At 37.1% G+C, this 17,242-nt stretch overlaps 1 protein-coding gene across 4 annotated transcripts in view; it reads right to left on the bottom strand.

Moving 5' to 3' along the window:
* Positions 1-17,242, bottom strand: part of LOC128692943 (importin subunit alpha-4-like) — a 39,275-nt gene that overhangs the window by 9,467 nt on the left and 12,566 nt on the right. The window contains exons 3-9 of one of the 4 annotated variants that reach the window (XM_053782314.2): positions 14,936-15,076; positions 14,416-14,729; positions 8,721-9,021; positions 7,111-7,452; positions 5,503-5,547; positions 5,141-5,179; positions 4,653-4,694 (exon numbers count right to left, since the gene is read on the bottom strand). In XM_053782314.2, coding sequence (XP_053638289.2) covers positions 4,653-4,694; positions 5,141-5,179; positions 5,503-5,547; positions 7,111-7,452; positions 8,721-9,021; positions 14,416-14,729; positions 14,936-14,941 — 1,089 coding nt within the window. In that variant the 5' untranslated portion in view covers positions 14,942-15,076. The remainder of the gene's footprint in view (positions 1-4,652; positions 4,695-5,140; positions 5,180-5,502; positions 5,548-7,110; positions 7,453-8,720; positions 9,022-14,415; positions 14,730-14,935; positions 15,077-17,242) is intronic. The other 3 variants (XM_053782316.2, XM_053782315.2, XM_053782318.2) reach the window with 3 other exon arrangements.

The raw sequence follows: 17,242 nt of genomic DNA, 5'->3' as shown, positions 1-17,242 counted from the left end.
ATGCCTTTTCTAAATCCATAAATGCAATAAAAACTTCCCTAACTTTATCTAAATACTGTTCACATATGTGCTTCAATGTAAACACTTGATCTACACATCCCCTACCCACTCTGAAACCTCCTTGCTCATCCGCAATCCCACATTCTGTCTTACCTCTAATTCTTTCAATTATAACCCTACCGTACACTTTTCCTGGTATACTCAGTAAACTTATTCCTCTATAATTTTTACAGTCTCTTTTGTCCCCTTTCCCTTTATATAAAGGGACTATACATGCTCTCCGCCAATCCCTAGGTACCTTCCCCTCTTTCATACATTTATTAAACAAAAGTACCAACCACTCCAACACTATATCCCCCCCTGCTTTTAACATTTCTGCCATGATGCCATCAGCTGCTTTACCCCCTTTCATTTTACGTAATGCCTCACGTACCTCCCCCACACTTACATTCTGCTCTTCTTCACTCCTAAAAGATGGTATACCTCCCTGACCAGTGCATGAAATTACTGCCTCTGTTTCTTCCTTAACATTTAAAAGTTCCTCAAAATATTCTCGCCATCTACTTAATACCTCCATCTCCCCATCTACTAACTCCCCTACTCTGTTTTTAACTGACAAATCCATATTTTCCCTAGGATTTCTTAACTTGTTTAACTCACTCCAAATTTTTTTCTTATTTTCATTAAAATTTCTTGACAGTGCTTCTCCCACACTATCATCTGCTCTCCTTTTGCACTCTCTCACCACTCTCTTTACCTTTCTTTTACTCTCCATATACTCTGCTCTTCTTATAACACTTCTGCTTTGTAAAAATCCTCTCATAAGCTACCTTTTTCTCTTTTATCACACCCTTTACTTCATCATTCCACCAATCACTCCTCTTTCCTCCTGCCCCCACCCTCCTCCAACCACAAACTTCTGCCCCACATTCTAATACTGCATTTTTAAAACTATTCCAACCCTCTTCAACCCCCCCACTACTCATCTTTGCACTAGCCCACCTTTCTGCCAATAGTCGCTTATATCTTGCCCGAACTTCCTCCTCCCTTAGTTTATACACTTTCACCTCCCTCTTACTTGTTGTTGCCACCTTTCTCTTTTCCCATCTACCTCTTACTCTAACTGTAGCTACAACTAAATAATGATCCGATATATCAGTTGCCCCTCTATAAACATGTACATCCTGGAGCCTACCCATCAACCTTTTATCCACCAATACATAATCTAATAAACTACTTTCATTACGTGCTACATCATACCTTGTATATTTATTTATCCTCTTTTTTCATAAAATATGTATTACTTATTACCAAATTTCTTTCTACACATAGCTCAATTAAAGGCTCCCCATTTACATTTACCCCTGGCACCCCAAATTTACCTACTACTCCCTCCATAACATTTTTACCCACTTTAGTATTGAAATCCCCAACCACCATTACTCTCACACTTGATTCAATATATATATTTTTTTTTTTTTTCAACAAGTCGGCCGTCTCCCACCGAGGCAGGGTGACCCAAAAAAGAAAGAAAATCCCCAAAAAGAAAATACTTTCATCATCATTCAACACTTTCACCACACTCGCACATTATCACTGTTTTTGCAGAGGTGCTCAGAATACAACAGTCTAGAAGCATACACATATAAAGATACACAACATATCCCTCCAAACTGCCAATATCCCAAACCCCTCCTTTAAAGTGCAGGCATTGTACTTCCCATTTCCAGGACTCAAGTCCGACTATATGAAAATAACCGGTTTCCCTGAATCCCTTCACTAAATATTACCCTGCTCACACTCCAACAGATCGTCAGGTCCCAAGTACCATTCGTCTCCATTCACTCCTATCTAACACGCTCACGCACGCTTGCTGGAAGTCCAAGCCCCTTACCCACAAAACCTCCTTTACCCCCTCTCTCCAACCCTTTCGAGGACGACCCCTACCCCGCCTTCCTTCCCCTATAGATTTATATGCTTTCCATGTCATTCTACTTTGATCCATTCTCTCTAAATGACCAAACCACCTCAACAACCCCTCCTCTGCCCTCTGACTAATACTTTTATTAACTCCACACCTTCTCCTAATTTCCACACTCCGAATTTTCTGCATAATATTTACACCACACATTGCCCTTAAACAGGATATCTCCACTGCCTCCAACCGTCTCCTCGCTGCTGCATTTACCACCCAAGCTTCACACCCATATAAGAGTGTTGGTACTACTATACTTTCATACATACCCTTCTTTGCCTCCATAGATAACGTTTTTTGACTCCACATATACCTCAACGCACCACTCACCTTTTTTCCCTCATCAATTCTATGATTAACCTCATCCTTCATAAATCCATCCGCCGACACGTCAACTCCCAAGTATCTGAAAACATTCACTTCTTCCATACTCCTCCTCCCCAATTTGATATCCAATTTTTCTTTATCCAAATCATTTGACACCCTCATCACCTTACTCTTTTCTATGTTCACTTTCAACCTTCTACCTTTACACACATTCCCAAACTCATCCACTAACCTTTGCAATTTTTCTTTAGAATCTCCCATAAGCACAGTATCATCAGCAAAAAGTAACTGTGTCAATTCCCATTTTGAATTTGATTCCCCATAATTTAATCCCACCCCTCTCCCAAACACCCTAGCATTTACTTCCTTTACAACCCCATCTATAAATATATTAAACAACCATGGTGACATTACACATCCCTGTCTAAGACCTACTTTTACCGGGAAGTAGTCTCCCTCTCTTCTACACACCCTAACCTGAGCCTCACTATCCTCATAAAAACTCTTTACAACATTTAATAACTTACCACCTATTCCATATACTTGCAACATCTGCCACATTGCTCCTCTATCCACTCTATCATATGCCTTTTCTAAATCCATAAATGCAATAAAAACTTCCCTATCTTTATCTAAATACTGTTCACATATATGCTTCAATGTAAACACCTGATCTACACATCCCCTACCCACTCTAAAACCTCCTTGCTCATCCGCAATCCTACATTCTGTCTTACCTCTAATTCTTTCAATTATAACCCTACCGTACACTTTTCCTGGTATACTCAGTAAGCTGATTCCTCTATAATTTTTACAGTCTCTTTTGTCCCCTTTCCCTTTATATGAAGGGACTATACATGCTCTCTGCCAATCCCTAGGTACCTTCCCCTCTTTCATACATTTATTAAACAAAAGTACCAACCACTCCAACACTATATCCCCCCCTGCTTTTAACATTTCTGTCATGATCCCATCAGTTCCAGCTGCTTTACCCCCTTTCATTTTACGTAATGCCTCACGTACCTCCCCCACACTTACATTCTGCTCTTCTTCACTCCTAAAAGATGGTATACCTCCCTGACCAGTGCATGAAATTACTGCCTCTGTTTCTTCCTTAACATTTAAAAGTTCCTCAAAATATTCTCGCCATCTACCCAATACCTCCATCTCCCCATCTACTAACTCCCCTACTCTGTTTTTAACTGACAAATCCATATTTTCCCTAGGATTTCTTAACTTGTTTAACTCACTCCAAAATTTTTTCTTATTTTCATTAAAATTTCTTGACAGTGCCTCTCCCACTCTATCATCTGCTCTCCTTTTGCACTCTCTCACCACTCTCTTTACCTTTCTTTTACTCTCCATATACTCTGCTCTTCTTATAACACTTCTGCTTTGTAAAAACCTCTCATAAGCTACCTTTTTCTCTTTTATCACACCCTTTACTTCATCGTTCCACCAATCACTCCTCAATATATATATATATATATATATATATATATATATCTATATATATATATATATCTATATATATATATATATATATATATATATATATATATGTCGTGCCGAATAGGCAGAACTTGTGATCTTGGCTTAAATAGCAACGCTCATCTTGCCATATAGGACAAGTGAAAATTTGTGTATGCAATAATTTCGCCAAAATCATTCTGAACCTAACGAGAAAAATATATTTCACTGTGTTAGTTTAGTATTAAATTACTGTATACAAATCTAAAATATATTTAGTTGGGTTAGGCTAAAATAAATTGTTCTTGTTATAATAAGGTTAGGTAAGTTTTCTAAGATTCTTTTAGTGCAAAATTATAAATTTTTACATTAACATTAATGAAAAAAATATATCTTTAAACGTATAAGAATTTTTTTTAGAAAGGACTTAATTTTAAATGAGTTCTTGCTAATTGACCAGTTTTTACATATTCGGCACGACATACACACACACATTTATATATATATATATATATATATATATATATATATATATATATATATATATATATATATATATGTATATATATATGTATATATATATGTATATATATATATATATATATATATATATATATATATATATATATATATATATATATATATATATATATATATATATATAATCACACTGGCCGATTCCCACCAAGGCAGGGTGGCCCGAAAAAGAAAAACTTTCACCATCATTCACTCCATCACTGTCTTGCCAGAAGGGTGCTTTACACTACAGTTTTTAAACTGCAACATTAACACCCCTCCTTCAGAGTGCAGGCACTGTACTACCTCATTTATAGGCTCTTAGCCTATAAATGAGGTGGTGTAAAACAATAGGCTCTCTTACCTGATCCGTGTCTTCATTTTCATTTGATAACTCGTCAGAGATCTGCCGATGAAACGGAAATATCAAGAATTAACTGCGATTATTATTACTGTTATTATTATAAGGAAGTGGCAGACTCACAGGGGTCATAAAGTGCTTGGAGAGTAACAGGAGGTAATCAGGTGTTATCCAAGGAACGGGGGAGGAGCGGTAGCTCCAAGTCTTTGGGTTAAACTTCAGGAAATCCCCCTTCCACCACCTCCTTGAAGTGTAACATCAGCATTTAGTCTGACAATAAAGTAAGAGTTTCATGTAAGAGTGAATGAATTCCTTCAAGAAGGTAACAATTTGATATACAACTTTATAAAAAAAAGTTAGACGAATATGACTGGAAAAAGCATAGAATTTCAGAACGTGCAGCATAAGCCACTGAAGTGTTCATCCATACTCAGGTATTTATATCAAACTGAAAATGATGGTTAGTTAAATTAAAACATTGGTATGCTTACCATAGGTCTCTTCTCCATATCTTGTGGGTGATCAGAAGACTAGAGAAGAACGACATTCAGTATTATTGAATACAACGGGATTATGTTGATTATAACCACATGTGCATCTATTTATGTACATAAATATTTACAAAAATCTTTAAGAAAGCAACTAGAAACAATTTATGCAAATCTCCCGGAAAATCATTTATAATACAGTACTAAGTATATGTAAAAAAAAAAAAAAAGTAACTTCACTCATGCGCCCTTGAGTTCAAAAAAAAAATATATATAGTGTTTTAAAATGATGGACCAAATTTCAGTATACACCGCTTTGAAATTAGGCCAATCATTTTGAAACACCCTGGGTGTGCGCAACATACATTGCTGGGTGGTGCTGCCGCTGTTGGCCGGGATGATGCTGACGGCTGCGGGAAAAACATACCGAGTCTAAGCTAACCATCCTAACAAAGGCAACATAAAACGTGTAGAGTTGAGATACAAAGTATATGCGTTATCACAACCAAAACTAACAGTAATATCCAGAAACACAAGGGCACATACTAGCACATGCAGAGCTACATATTAGCACATGCAAAAGGCTACATTTTTAAATAAACGTAAACCTACATGCTAGCACCTAAACCAGGCTACACACTAGCACATAAACCTGGCTATATACTAGCACATAAAACAGGCTACATACTGGCACATACAAGGCTACATACTTTTACATACAAAAAGCTACATCTTAGCGCATATACTTGCACATACATAAGATTCCATATATGGCTGCATACACAAGCTACATATTTATATATTACGCACACACACGTACATACTAGTACATAAACACTGCAGCGTATTTGTATGTATGTATATATATATATATATATATATATATATATATATATATATATATATATATATATATATATATATATATATATATATATATATATATATATATATATATATATATATATATATATATATATATATATATATATGTCGTGCCGAATATGTAAAACTGGTCAATTAGCAAGAACTCATTTAAAATTAAGTCCTTTCTAAAATTTTCTCTAAAAATGTTTAAAGATATGTATTTTTCACTAATGTTAATATAATTTTTTTTAATTTTACTCCAAAAGAATCTTAGAAAACTTACCTAACCTTATTATAACAAGAACAATTTATTTTAGCCTAATCCAACTATATATATTTTAGATTTGTTTACAATAATTTAATACTAAACAAACACAGTGAAATATATTTTTTTCGTTAGGTTCAGAATAATTTTGGCGAAATTATTGCATACACAAATTTTCACTTGTCCTATATGGCAAGATGAACGTTGCTATTTAAGCCAAGATTGTAAGTTCTGCCTATTCGGCACGACATATATATATATATATATATATATATATATATATATATATATATATATATATATATATATATATATTTTTTTTTTTTTTCAACAAGTCGGTCGTCTCCCACCGAGGCGGGGTGACCCAAAAAAGAAAGAAAATCCCCAAAAAGAAAATACTTTCATCACTCAACACTTTCACCTCACTCACACATTATCACTGCTTTTGCAGAGGTGCTCAGAATACAACAGTTTAGAAGCATATACGTATAAAGATACACAACATATCCCTCCAAACTGCCAATATCCCAAACCCCTCCTTTAAAGTGCAGGCATTGTACTTCCCATTTCCAGGACTCAAGTCCGACTATATGAAAATAACCGGTTTCCCTGAATCCCTTCACTAAATATGACCCTGCTCACCCTCCAACATATATATATATATATATATATATATATATATATATATATATATATATATATATATATATATATATATATATATATATATAAATAAGAACACTGAAAGACTCTTAATATTTCACATATTATTCAGCACTACTAATGATATACTAAACTTTTATGTTCAAAATAATGACCAAAAAACTTTCAATATTCTCACAGATTTGCGTTTAGCCGAGGAAGGTACGAGTCGCAGGTTAGATGAACCAGTGACATCATGTTCACAGGAAGCAACACTTCCTAGAGGTTCATCAGGAATTTGTTCACCAGGAACAACAGATTCATCAGGAACATTTTCATCAGGGACAGTGGAATTGTCAGGAACATGTTCGTCAGGGACAGTGGAGTCGTCAGGAACAGGTTCATCAGGGACAATGGATTCGTCAGGAACATGTTCATCAGGAACGACAGATTCGTCAGGCACATGTTCATCAGGAACGACAGATTCGTCAGGAACATGTTCATCAGGAATGACAGATTCGTCAGGAATAACATATGGGTTCTGTAGGGAAGAAAGTCTCACAATAATACTAAGCACCAGAGAGAGAGATAGAGAGAGAGAGAGAGAGAGAGAGAGAGAGAGAGAGAGAGAGAGAGAGAGAGAGAGAGAGAGAGAGAGAGAGAGAGAGAGAGAGAGAGAGAGAGAGAGACGTCTCATCTCTCGCCTGGACCCATCCTGGATAGATCTGTCATTTCAGTAGAGCCTTCAACACAGGAGGGATGTGGGTGGCCTTACTGTTATGTACAAGGCCAATATTGTCAAAATACCACACTTGGATCCACTTCGAGGACAGCGTGAAACAAGCTTTTATGCCACAAGACGGGCAGAAAGCAGCAACTTCACTCTGGCTGTACACTTCTCCAGAACATCACTCCATCTGAGATCATATATACCCAGGATGACTCGAGTATGGGACACATTCGTACAGCATAATGATGTCAACGAGATAAAGTCAGTTAATCAAATGAAAATGCTGGCCCACAGATGGCTCCAACTTCATCCTGTTCCCTACTTGTATGTCTCATAACAATAAAAATGCTTTCAAATGAGCTGATGTAGGTAACAGCTCTTAGCTTGCCAATAAAGTTAGGAATCCTTAACCTGTAAATAGCTGTCAATAAAGCTAGGGATCCTTAACCTTGTCAAACCCTGTGTAAAAAAAAAAAAAAAAAAAAAAAAAAAAGAGAGAGAGGTAGAGAGAGAGAGAGAGAGAGAGAGAGAGAGAGAGAGAGAGAGAGAGAGAGAGAGAGATAGCTGTGGCGATTAACTGATATTTAAAATAAGGAACTAAAGTTACCCTCTCTTTCCTATGATCAAACCTGATTACCTCATAATCCCCCGGTGCTTCCCCATGGATATAATAAAACAAAGCCGAGATATGTAAATTATCAAAGAGATCATAAGTGAAAATTAGTAGAGTTTACCCTCTGTGCTCCTCATTATTTAATTCACAAGGAAGCGTTAAACCCATAGGGGTCGTACAGCGCCTGGAGAATAGGATTCAATCAGGCTGAATCCAAGGAACTGGAGAGAAGCACCAGTTCCTTGGAGTATGTCTTTAAATATTTCCCTTAAATACTTCACAATTCGTAATTTCACGATAGCGAAATGTGACTTACATATTCAGCCAAGTCGGTCAAACTAGCCAAATTGCATTAGGAATATATTTTGGTTGAAACTTTATATATTGACGTATATACTCACAGGAATTAACGTTGCAGCCATATTTTTAGCTTTAGAGTAAAAATAGAAACTAAACAGTGTCTTACCTCACGACACACTTCATGTGTCTTTCCTGTGAGAAGGGAATCCTTGGCCTTCGTCCACAGGTTGAAATTGTTGTTCTCCTGATCCACAGGTTGAGTTAGTATTTCTCTAGTGTCTTGGCCAGTCACTTTCTCCTCTATTTCCTCATCCAGCTCTTCTTCAACCTCTTCTGCATCTCCTTCTTCTCTATAGTTCTCCTGTTCCTTAAATTGCATCCTCTCCCTTCTCTCCGCTTCTTTCTCTTCTTCTTCTTCTTCTTTATTTTGTCCAATATCCGGCAGCGGGTCGAGTAATGGCCTACCACTATAGAAAGTAAAGATAAAAAATGGAACAGATAAAACTTCATACCATTAAATTACTTTACGTTCAAAAATGAATTTCAATATGAAGAAAAACAGAAAAAAAATCTGTGTGGAAAAAATTAAATTATATCAAGAAACCTTCATATACTGTACATATAAATTCTACTAAATTAACAATGCCCACTGTTTATTTACAAAAAAAATTGAAGACCTGTATGGAATATCATTAATATATATATATATATATATATATATATATATATATATATATATATATATATATATATATATATATATATATATATATATATATATATATATATTGGCAGTTTGGAGGGATATGTTGTGTATCTTTATACGTATATGCTTCTAAAGTGTTGTATTCTGAGCACCTCTGCAAAAACAGTGATAATGTGTGAGTGTGGTGAAAGTGTTGAATGATGATGAAAGTATTTTCTTTTTGGGGATTTTCTTTCTTTTTTGGGCCACCCTGCCTCGGTGGGAGACGGCCGACTTGTTGAGTGGTGCGTTGAGGTATATGTGGAGTCAAAAAACGTTATCTATGGAGGCAAAGAAGGGAATGTATGAAAGTATAGTAGTACCAACACTCTTATATGGGTGTGAAGCTTGGGTGGTAAATGCAGCAGCGAGGAGACGGTTGGAGGCAGCGGAGATGTCCTGTTTAAGGGCAATGTGTGGTGTAAATATTATGCAGAAAATTCGGAGTGTGGAAATTAGGAGAAGGTGTGGAGTTAATAAAAGTATTAGTCAGAGGGCAGAAGAGGGGTTGTTGAGGTGGTTTGGTCATTTAGAGAGAATGGATCACAGTAGAATGACATGGAAAGCATATAAATCTATAGGGGAAGGAAGGCGGGGTAGGGGTCGTCCTCGAAAGGGTTGGAGAGAGGGGGTAAAGGAGGTTTTGTGGGTAAGGGGCTTGGACTTCCAGCAAGCGTGCGTGAGCGTGTTAGATAGGAGTGAATGGAGACGAATGGTACTTGGGACCTGACGATCTGTTGGAGTGTGAGCAGGGTAATATTTAGTGAAGGGATTCAGGGAAACCGGTTATTTTCATATAGTCGGACTTGAGTCCTGGAAATGGGAAGTACAATGCCTGCACTTTAAAGGAGGGGTTTGGGATATTGGCAGTTTGGAGGGATATGTTGTGTATCTTTATATGTTTATGCTTCTAGACTGTTGTATTCTGAGCACCTCTGCAAAAACAGTGATAATGTGCGAGTGTGGTGAAAGTGTTGAATGATGATGAAAGTATTTTCTTTTTGGGGATTTTCTTTCTTTTTTGGGTCACCCTGCCTCGGTGGGAGACGGCCGACTTGTTGAAAAAAAAAAAAAAAAAAAAAAAAAAAATATATATATATATATATATATATATATATATATATATATATATATATATATATATATATATATATATATATATTCAACAAGTCAGCCATCTGCCACCAAGGCAGGGTGACCCAAAAAGAAAGAAAATCCACAAACCGAAAATACTTTCATCATCATTCAACACTTTCACCTCACTCACATATAATCACTGTTTTTGCAAAGGCGCCCAGATACAACAGTTTAGAAGCATATAAAAAGATACAATATAAAAAGTGACCTGAAATAATACAATAAACTCCACAGAATATAATATCAGGGCCCACAATTATATATATACCGTTCTATTGCACATCCCTCCAAACTGCCAATATCCCAAACCCCTCCTTTAAAGTGCAGGCATTGTACTTCCCATTTCCAGAACTCAAGTCCGGCTATATAAAAATAACCGGTTTCCCTGAATCTTTTCACTAAATATTGCCCTGCTCACACTCCAACAGCTCGTCAGGTCCCAATTACCATTCGTCTCCATTCACTCCTATCTAACCCTCATGCACGCTTGTTGGAAGTCCAAGCCCCTCGCCCACAAAGCCTCCTTTAACCCCTCCCTCCAACCTTTTCGAGGACGACCCCTACCCAGCCTTCCTTCCCCTACAGATTTATACACTCTCCATGTCATTCTACTTTGATCCATTTTCTCTAAATGACCAAACCACCTTGACAAACCCTCTTCATCCCTCTGACTAATACTTTTATTAACTCCACACCTTCTACTAATTTCCACACTTCGAATTCTCTGCATAATATTTACACCACACATTGCCCTTAGACAGGACATCTCCACTGCCTCCAACCACCTCCTCGCTGCAGCATTTACCACCCAAGCTTCACACCCACATAAGAGTGTTGGTACCACTATACTTTCATACATTCCCTTCTTTGCCTCCATTGATAACGTTTTTTTTTTTTTGCCTCCACATATACCTCAACGCACCACTCACCTTTTTTCCCCCTCATCAATTCTATGGTTAACCTCATCCTTCATAAATCCATATGCTGACACATCAACTCCCAAATACATATCTGAAAACATTCACTTCTTCCATACTCCTTCTCTCCAATGTGATATCCAATTTTTCTTTATCTAAATCATTTGAAACCCTCATCAATTTGCAAGAGCTTGTTTAAAATTAAGTTCTTTCTAAAACTTTCTCTTATACGTTTAAAGTTATATTTTTTCATTAATGTAAATGTAAAAATTAATAATTTTGTACCAAAAGAACCTCAGAAAACTTACCTAGCCTTATTATAACAAGCGCAATTTAATTTAGCCTAATCTAACTAAATATATTTTAGATAAGTTTACAATAGTTTAATAGTAAACAAACACACTTTAAAGGAGGGGTTTGGGATATTGGCAGTTTGGAGGGATATGTTGTGTATCTTTATACGTATATGCTTCTAAACTGTTGTATTCTGAGCACCTCTGCAAAAACAGTGATAATGTGTGAGTGTGTTGAAAGTGTTGAATGATGATGAAAGTATTTTCTTTTTGGGGATTTTCTTTCTTTTTTGGGTCACCCTGCCTCGGTGGGAGACGGCCAACTTGAAAAAAAAAAAACAATAGAATATATTTTTTCGTTATGTTCAGAATGATTTTTTGCAAAATTATTGCATACACAAATTTTAGCTTGCCTTATTCGGCAAGAAGCATGTCGGCAGTCTCCCACAGATAGGGTGACCCAAAGACGAAACACTTTCATAATCACTGTCTTTGCAGAGGCTCCCAGACAAGACAGTTCACATGTCACTTCAAACAGCCAGTACAGGCATTGTCCTTCTCATTTCCAGGACTCAAGTCCGGCTAACCGGTTTCCCTGAATCCTTTCATAAAAATTACCCTTCTCACACTCCAACAGCTCGTCAGGTCCCAAAAACCATTCGTCTTCATTCACTCTTATCTAACACGCTCACACATGCCTGCTGTATGTCCAAGCCCCTTGTACACAAAACCTCTTTCACCCCCTCCCTCCATCCTTTTCTAGGATAGATTTATACGCCCTCCCAGTCATTCTACTTTGCTCCATCCTCTATAAATGACTAAACCATCTAAGGAACCCCTCTTCGGCCCTCTGAATAATACTTTTAGCAACTCCACACCTTCTGATTTCTACACTACGAATTCTCTGCATAATATTTACACCACACATTGCCCTTAGACACGACATCCCACTACCTCCAACCTTCTTCTTTCTGCAATGTTTGCAACTCAAGCTTCACACCCATATAAGAGTGTTGGTACCACTATACTCTCATACACTGCATTTTTTGCCTCCATGAATAACGTTCTTTGTCTCCACGGATACCTCATGCATCACCCACTTCTTTTCCATCAGTTCTGTGGCTTACCTCGTCCTTCTGCTGACAAGCCAACTACCAAATATCTGAACACATTCACTTCTTCCATACTCTCTCCAATGTGATATTCATTTTTTCTTTACCCAACCCATTTGATACCCTTATCATCGTATATATATATATACATAATTTTTTTCATTTATGTATTTATATATATACATAAATGGAAAAATAATTTTCAAGAACTTTCGTGATATATATCACAAAAAAACAAAACACTGACTATAGTAAAGCGACGTTTTCACTTACCAAAAAATTGTCCATGAGAGCAAAAACAAGAATAATTGTAATAAGATTAAAAAAATAACTTCGACAGTGATAACCACCGTTTAACAGCTACTGGAAGTGATCATAACTGTACTGTTAATTATATAATTAGTTAGTGATCCTAACTCCTTTCAAGGTGTGCTTTTAGTAAAATGCTCTTGATCAACGGAACTGGAGTCACCATCTTCGGATCAAACCTGCATAACTACCTCCCATTCAACAGGATTTAGTACGTTCTCATAGTTAAATTAGTTATAACTGCATTGTTTGTTATATCTAAATACAATAACTGTGGTCTCAGTATTAATAAAAGTTATAATTACTGCATTTACTTATAATTTGAGTTATAATAACTTATGATAACTGCTAACAAAAATATCTACACTGGCAATTACAATAACATTAACTGCGACAATTATGTCACCTAGTAACTTGAATAGTGAATTTAACTATAGACAGCCTTGTCACTGAGTATAACTACTGCTCTAACTGCAAACAAACCTACAAACTCTCAGTCACTCTGCTAGTGTGACTGATACCTTTAACAGAGTAATATTGACAATGAAATAAATATAATGAAATCATTAAAGTGTATTATTATTATTAATGGTATGGTATAATGTTGGGCAGGAAACAGGACAAGTATTTCCTGATGCGGATCTTAGTCAGATGATGACCCACAGCTGGAGCTTTTGGTCATGTGACCGAGGACATTCACTACTATTATTATTATTATTATTGCTGCCACCAATAATGTGTATGGATTATAACTGGCGTGGCGCTGTTATTATTATTATTATTATAATCAAGGGGGAAGCGCTAAACCCGGAGGATTATACAGCGCCTGGGGGGGGATGTGGAAGGCATTCAGGCTTAATTCGGGGAACTGGAGCACAGATCCAATTCCCTAAATCAAGAGCCCCTCACCAACATCAGGCGTGGCGCTGTATAATTTTGGATTTATCGCTTTTCAGCGATGATGATGATAATTATTATTGATGATAAGCATTAAAAGAATCGGTTGTTTATAAAAAATAATATGTGTTTTGATAAAGTAAAAAAGCTTGACTAATACTGAAAATTAAAGAATAAATAAAACTCGTAAATTCAGGTCAGATCTAGATTATCGACCATCCTTAAGCGCTGTATAATCTAGCTATATAATTTTTTTTTGAGGACTAGGGGTAAGCCAGTGGAAGGCTTCGGGCAGATGACCAAAATGCTCCAGTAGCGGGTCATCATATGACTAAGACCTATCCTATATATTTACACGATTATTAATTTACTTTATAAAAGGGATTAAATCATTCTTGACACTTGAACAATTACAACATGCAGCCTAAGTGATCCTCGTATAGTTGCTAACCTTGTAGCCTCATTAACCAAGCTCTTTCGTGTGAAAACTAACGTCATGGGTGGGATGGTGAGGGCTGGCATCCTGTTCCTGCCTGATCTCTCCCTGACCAGCGAGGCTGAGTCCTTCCTGGGCATGTATAGGTCTGGTCTCTGGCGGTGCTGCAGGCGCCTCTTCTCTGATGATGTGCTGCTGCTGCTGCTGGAGGAGAGGCTGTGTACTGAAGAGGGACGTGCTCCGAATACTTCCAAGGGCGTCAGGGTAGGTAGTCTGGTGGAGGAGGTGAGAGCGTTCAGGTGCGCCCGGCGCTTGCGAATTGATTCAATCTGTGGGAGGACAAATCTGGCTGAGTTCTCCACCCGCTGGTTTGAAATGCTTTTATCACCACCCGGAGCTATACTACCGCTAAAACCACGAGTATCAAATGCAGGAAGACTGAGACTTCTTACCACACTATGCTCTTTTCTTAAGAGCTAATACCTGCACAAGGAACTAATACCAGTTACTGTAGGTGAGCACAAGCGGTACTCACATCCATGATGAAGACGTTGAAATATAGTTTGGGTCAGTTGAGTGTAGTGTGATGTTACCAGGTACCAACGTTTGTGTGATATTCCTGTTCTCCCTCGGGTCAGCAGAACCCAAACACCACCACCATAGCACCTGGTACCACCTGTCTCAAAGAAGGTAAATATGTTCATTTTTACACCTCGATTTACACTAATTTTAGCAAACCCATTGAAAAACTCATTATGCAGTCCATATTCACAAGGAAATAAAAGTACCGTTATATTATGATCCGTGTATTTAGGGCCTCCCAAGAGTGTATTAACATATAAATATTTAAAATTGTTTCAAGAAGATTCATGGTTAAAAAAGTACAAAGGATCCAGTCATGACCCTTTCAAAGGAGATTCATTGATGCTGGCGAAGGGCTCTTGATCCGGGAATTGGATTTGCTCTCTCAATCCACGGATACACCTGGTTACTTGCTATTACCCAAAATAAATAAAAATAAAAGTAATGGCACTAACATCGTACAACAGTTACCTTCAAATACAATTAATGTTGAAATTAAATGACTAGCCACAGTGCTAAATGTAATTTGAGCAATTGCAATTAAAACAATTATATCCTATATCATAAAATTATATAATGGTATTCGTTATTATATTCAAAACAAAGTGATAAACCTTGATGGGTCATACAATGCTGCGTCGGTGTATGAACACTTGATATGGTTTAGTGGAGTTATGGTTTAGTGGAGTTATGGTTTAGTGGAGTTATGGTTTAGTGGAGTTATGGTTTAGTGGAGTTATGGTTTAGTGGAGTTATGGTTTAGTGGAGTTATGGTTTAGTGGAGTTATGGTTTAGTGGAGTTATGGGTTAGTGGAGTTATGGTTTAGTGGAGTTATGGGTTAGTGGAGTTATGGGTTAGTGGAGTTATGGGTTAGTGGAGTTATGGTTTAGTGGAGTTATGGTTTAGTGGAGTTATGGTTTAGTGGAGTTATGGGTTAGTGGAGTTATGGTTTAGTGGAGTTATGGTTTAGTGGAGTTATGGTTTAGTGGAGTTATGGTTTAGTGGAGTTATGGTTTAGTGGAGTTATGGTTTAGTGGAGTTATGGTTTAGTGGAGTTATGGTTTAGTGGAGTTATGGGTTAGTGGAGTTATGGTTTAGTGGAGTTATGGGTTAGTGGAGTTATGGGTTAGTGGAGTTATGGTTTAGTGGAGTTATGGTTTAGTGGAGTTATGGTTTAGTGGAGTTATGGTTTAGTGGAGTTATGGTTTAGTGGAGTTATGGTTTAGTGGAGTTATGGTTTAGTGGAGTTATGGTTTAGTGGAGTTATGGTTTAGTGGAGTTATGGGTTAGTGGAGTTATGAGTTAGTGGAGTTATGGTTTAGTGGAGTTACGGTTTAGTGGAGTTACGGTTTAGTGGAGTTATGGTTTAGTGGAGTTATGGTTTAGTGGAGTTATGGTTTAAAGGAGTTATGGTTTAGTGGAGTTATGGTTTAGTGGAGTTATGGTTTAGTGGAGTTATGGTTTAGTGGAGTTATGGTTTAGTGGAGTTATGGGTTAGTGGAGTTATGGTTTAGTGGAGTTATGGTTTAGTGGAGTTATGGTTTAGTGGAGTTATGGTTTAGAGGAGTTATGGGTTAGTGGAGTTATGGTTTAGTGGAGTTATGGTTTAGTGGAGTTATTGTTTAGTGGAGTTATGGTTTAGTGGAGTTATGGTTTAGTGGAGTTATGGTTTAGTGGAGTTATGGTTTAGAGGAGTTATGGGTTAGTGGAGTTATGGTTTAGTGGAGTTATGGTTTAGTGGAGTTATGGTTTAGTGGAGTTATGGTTTAGAGGAGTTATGGGTAGGTGGAGTTATGGTTTAGTGGAGTTATGGTTTAGTGGAGTTATGGTTTAGTGGAGTTATGGGTTAGTGGAGTTATGGTTTAGTGGAGTTATGGTTTAGTGGAGTTATGGTTTAGTGGAGTTATGGTTTAGTGGAGTTATGGTTTAGTGGAGTTATGGTTTAGTGGAGTTATGGTTTAGTGGAGTTATGGTTTAGTGGAGTTATGGTTTAGTGGAGTTATGGTTTAGTGGAGTTATGGTTTAGTGGAGTTATGGTTTAGTGGAGTTATGGTTTAGTGGAGTTATGGTTTAGTGGAGTTATGGTTTAGTGGAGTTATGGTTTAGTGGAGTTATGGTTTAGTGGAGTTATGGTTTAGTGGAGTTATGGTTTAGTGGAGTTATGGTTTAGTGGAGTTATGGTTTAGTGGAGTTATGGTTTAGTGGAGTTATGGTTTAGTGGAGTTATGGTTTAGTGGAGTTATGGTTTAGTGGAGTTAT

Source organism: Cherax quadricarinatus, chromosome 38 (assembly GCF_038502225.1).
Source record: "Cherax quadricarinatus isolate ZL_2023a chromosome 38, ASM3850222v1, whole genome shotgun sequence".
Classification (NCBI taxonomy): domain Eukaryota; kingdom Metazoa; phylum Arthropoda; class Malacostraca; order Decapoda; family Parastacidae; genus Cherax; species Cherax quadricarinatus.
This window is presented reverse-complemented; position numbering and strand designations above follow the sequence as displayed.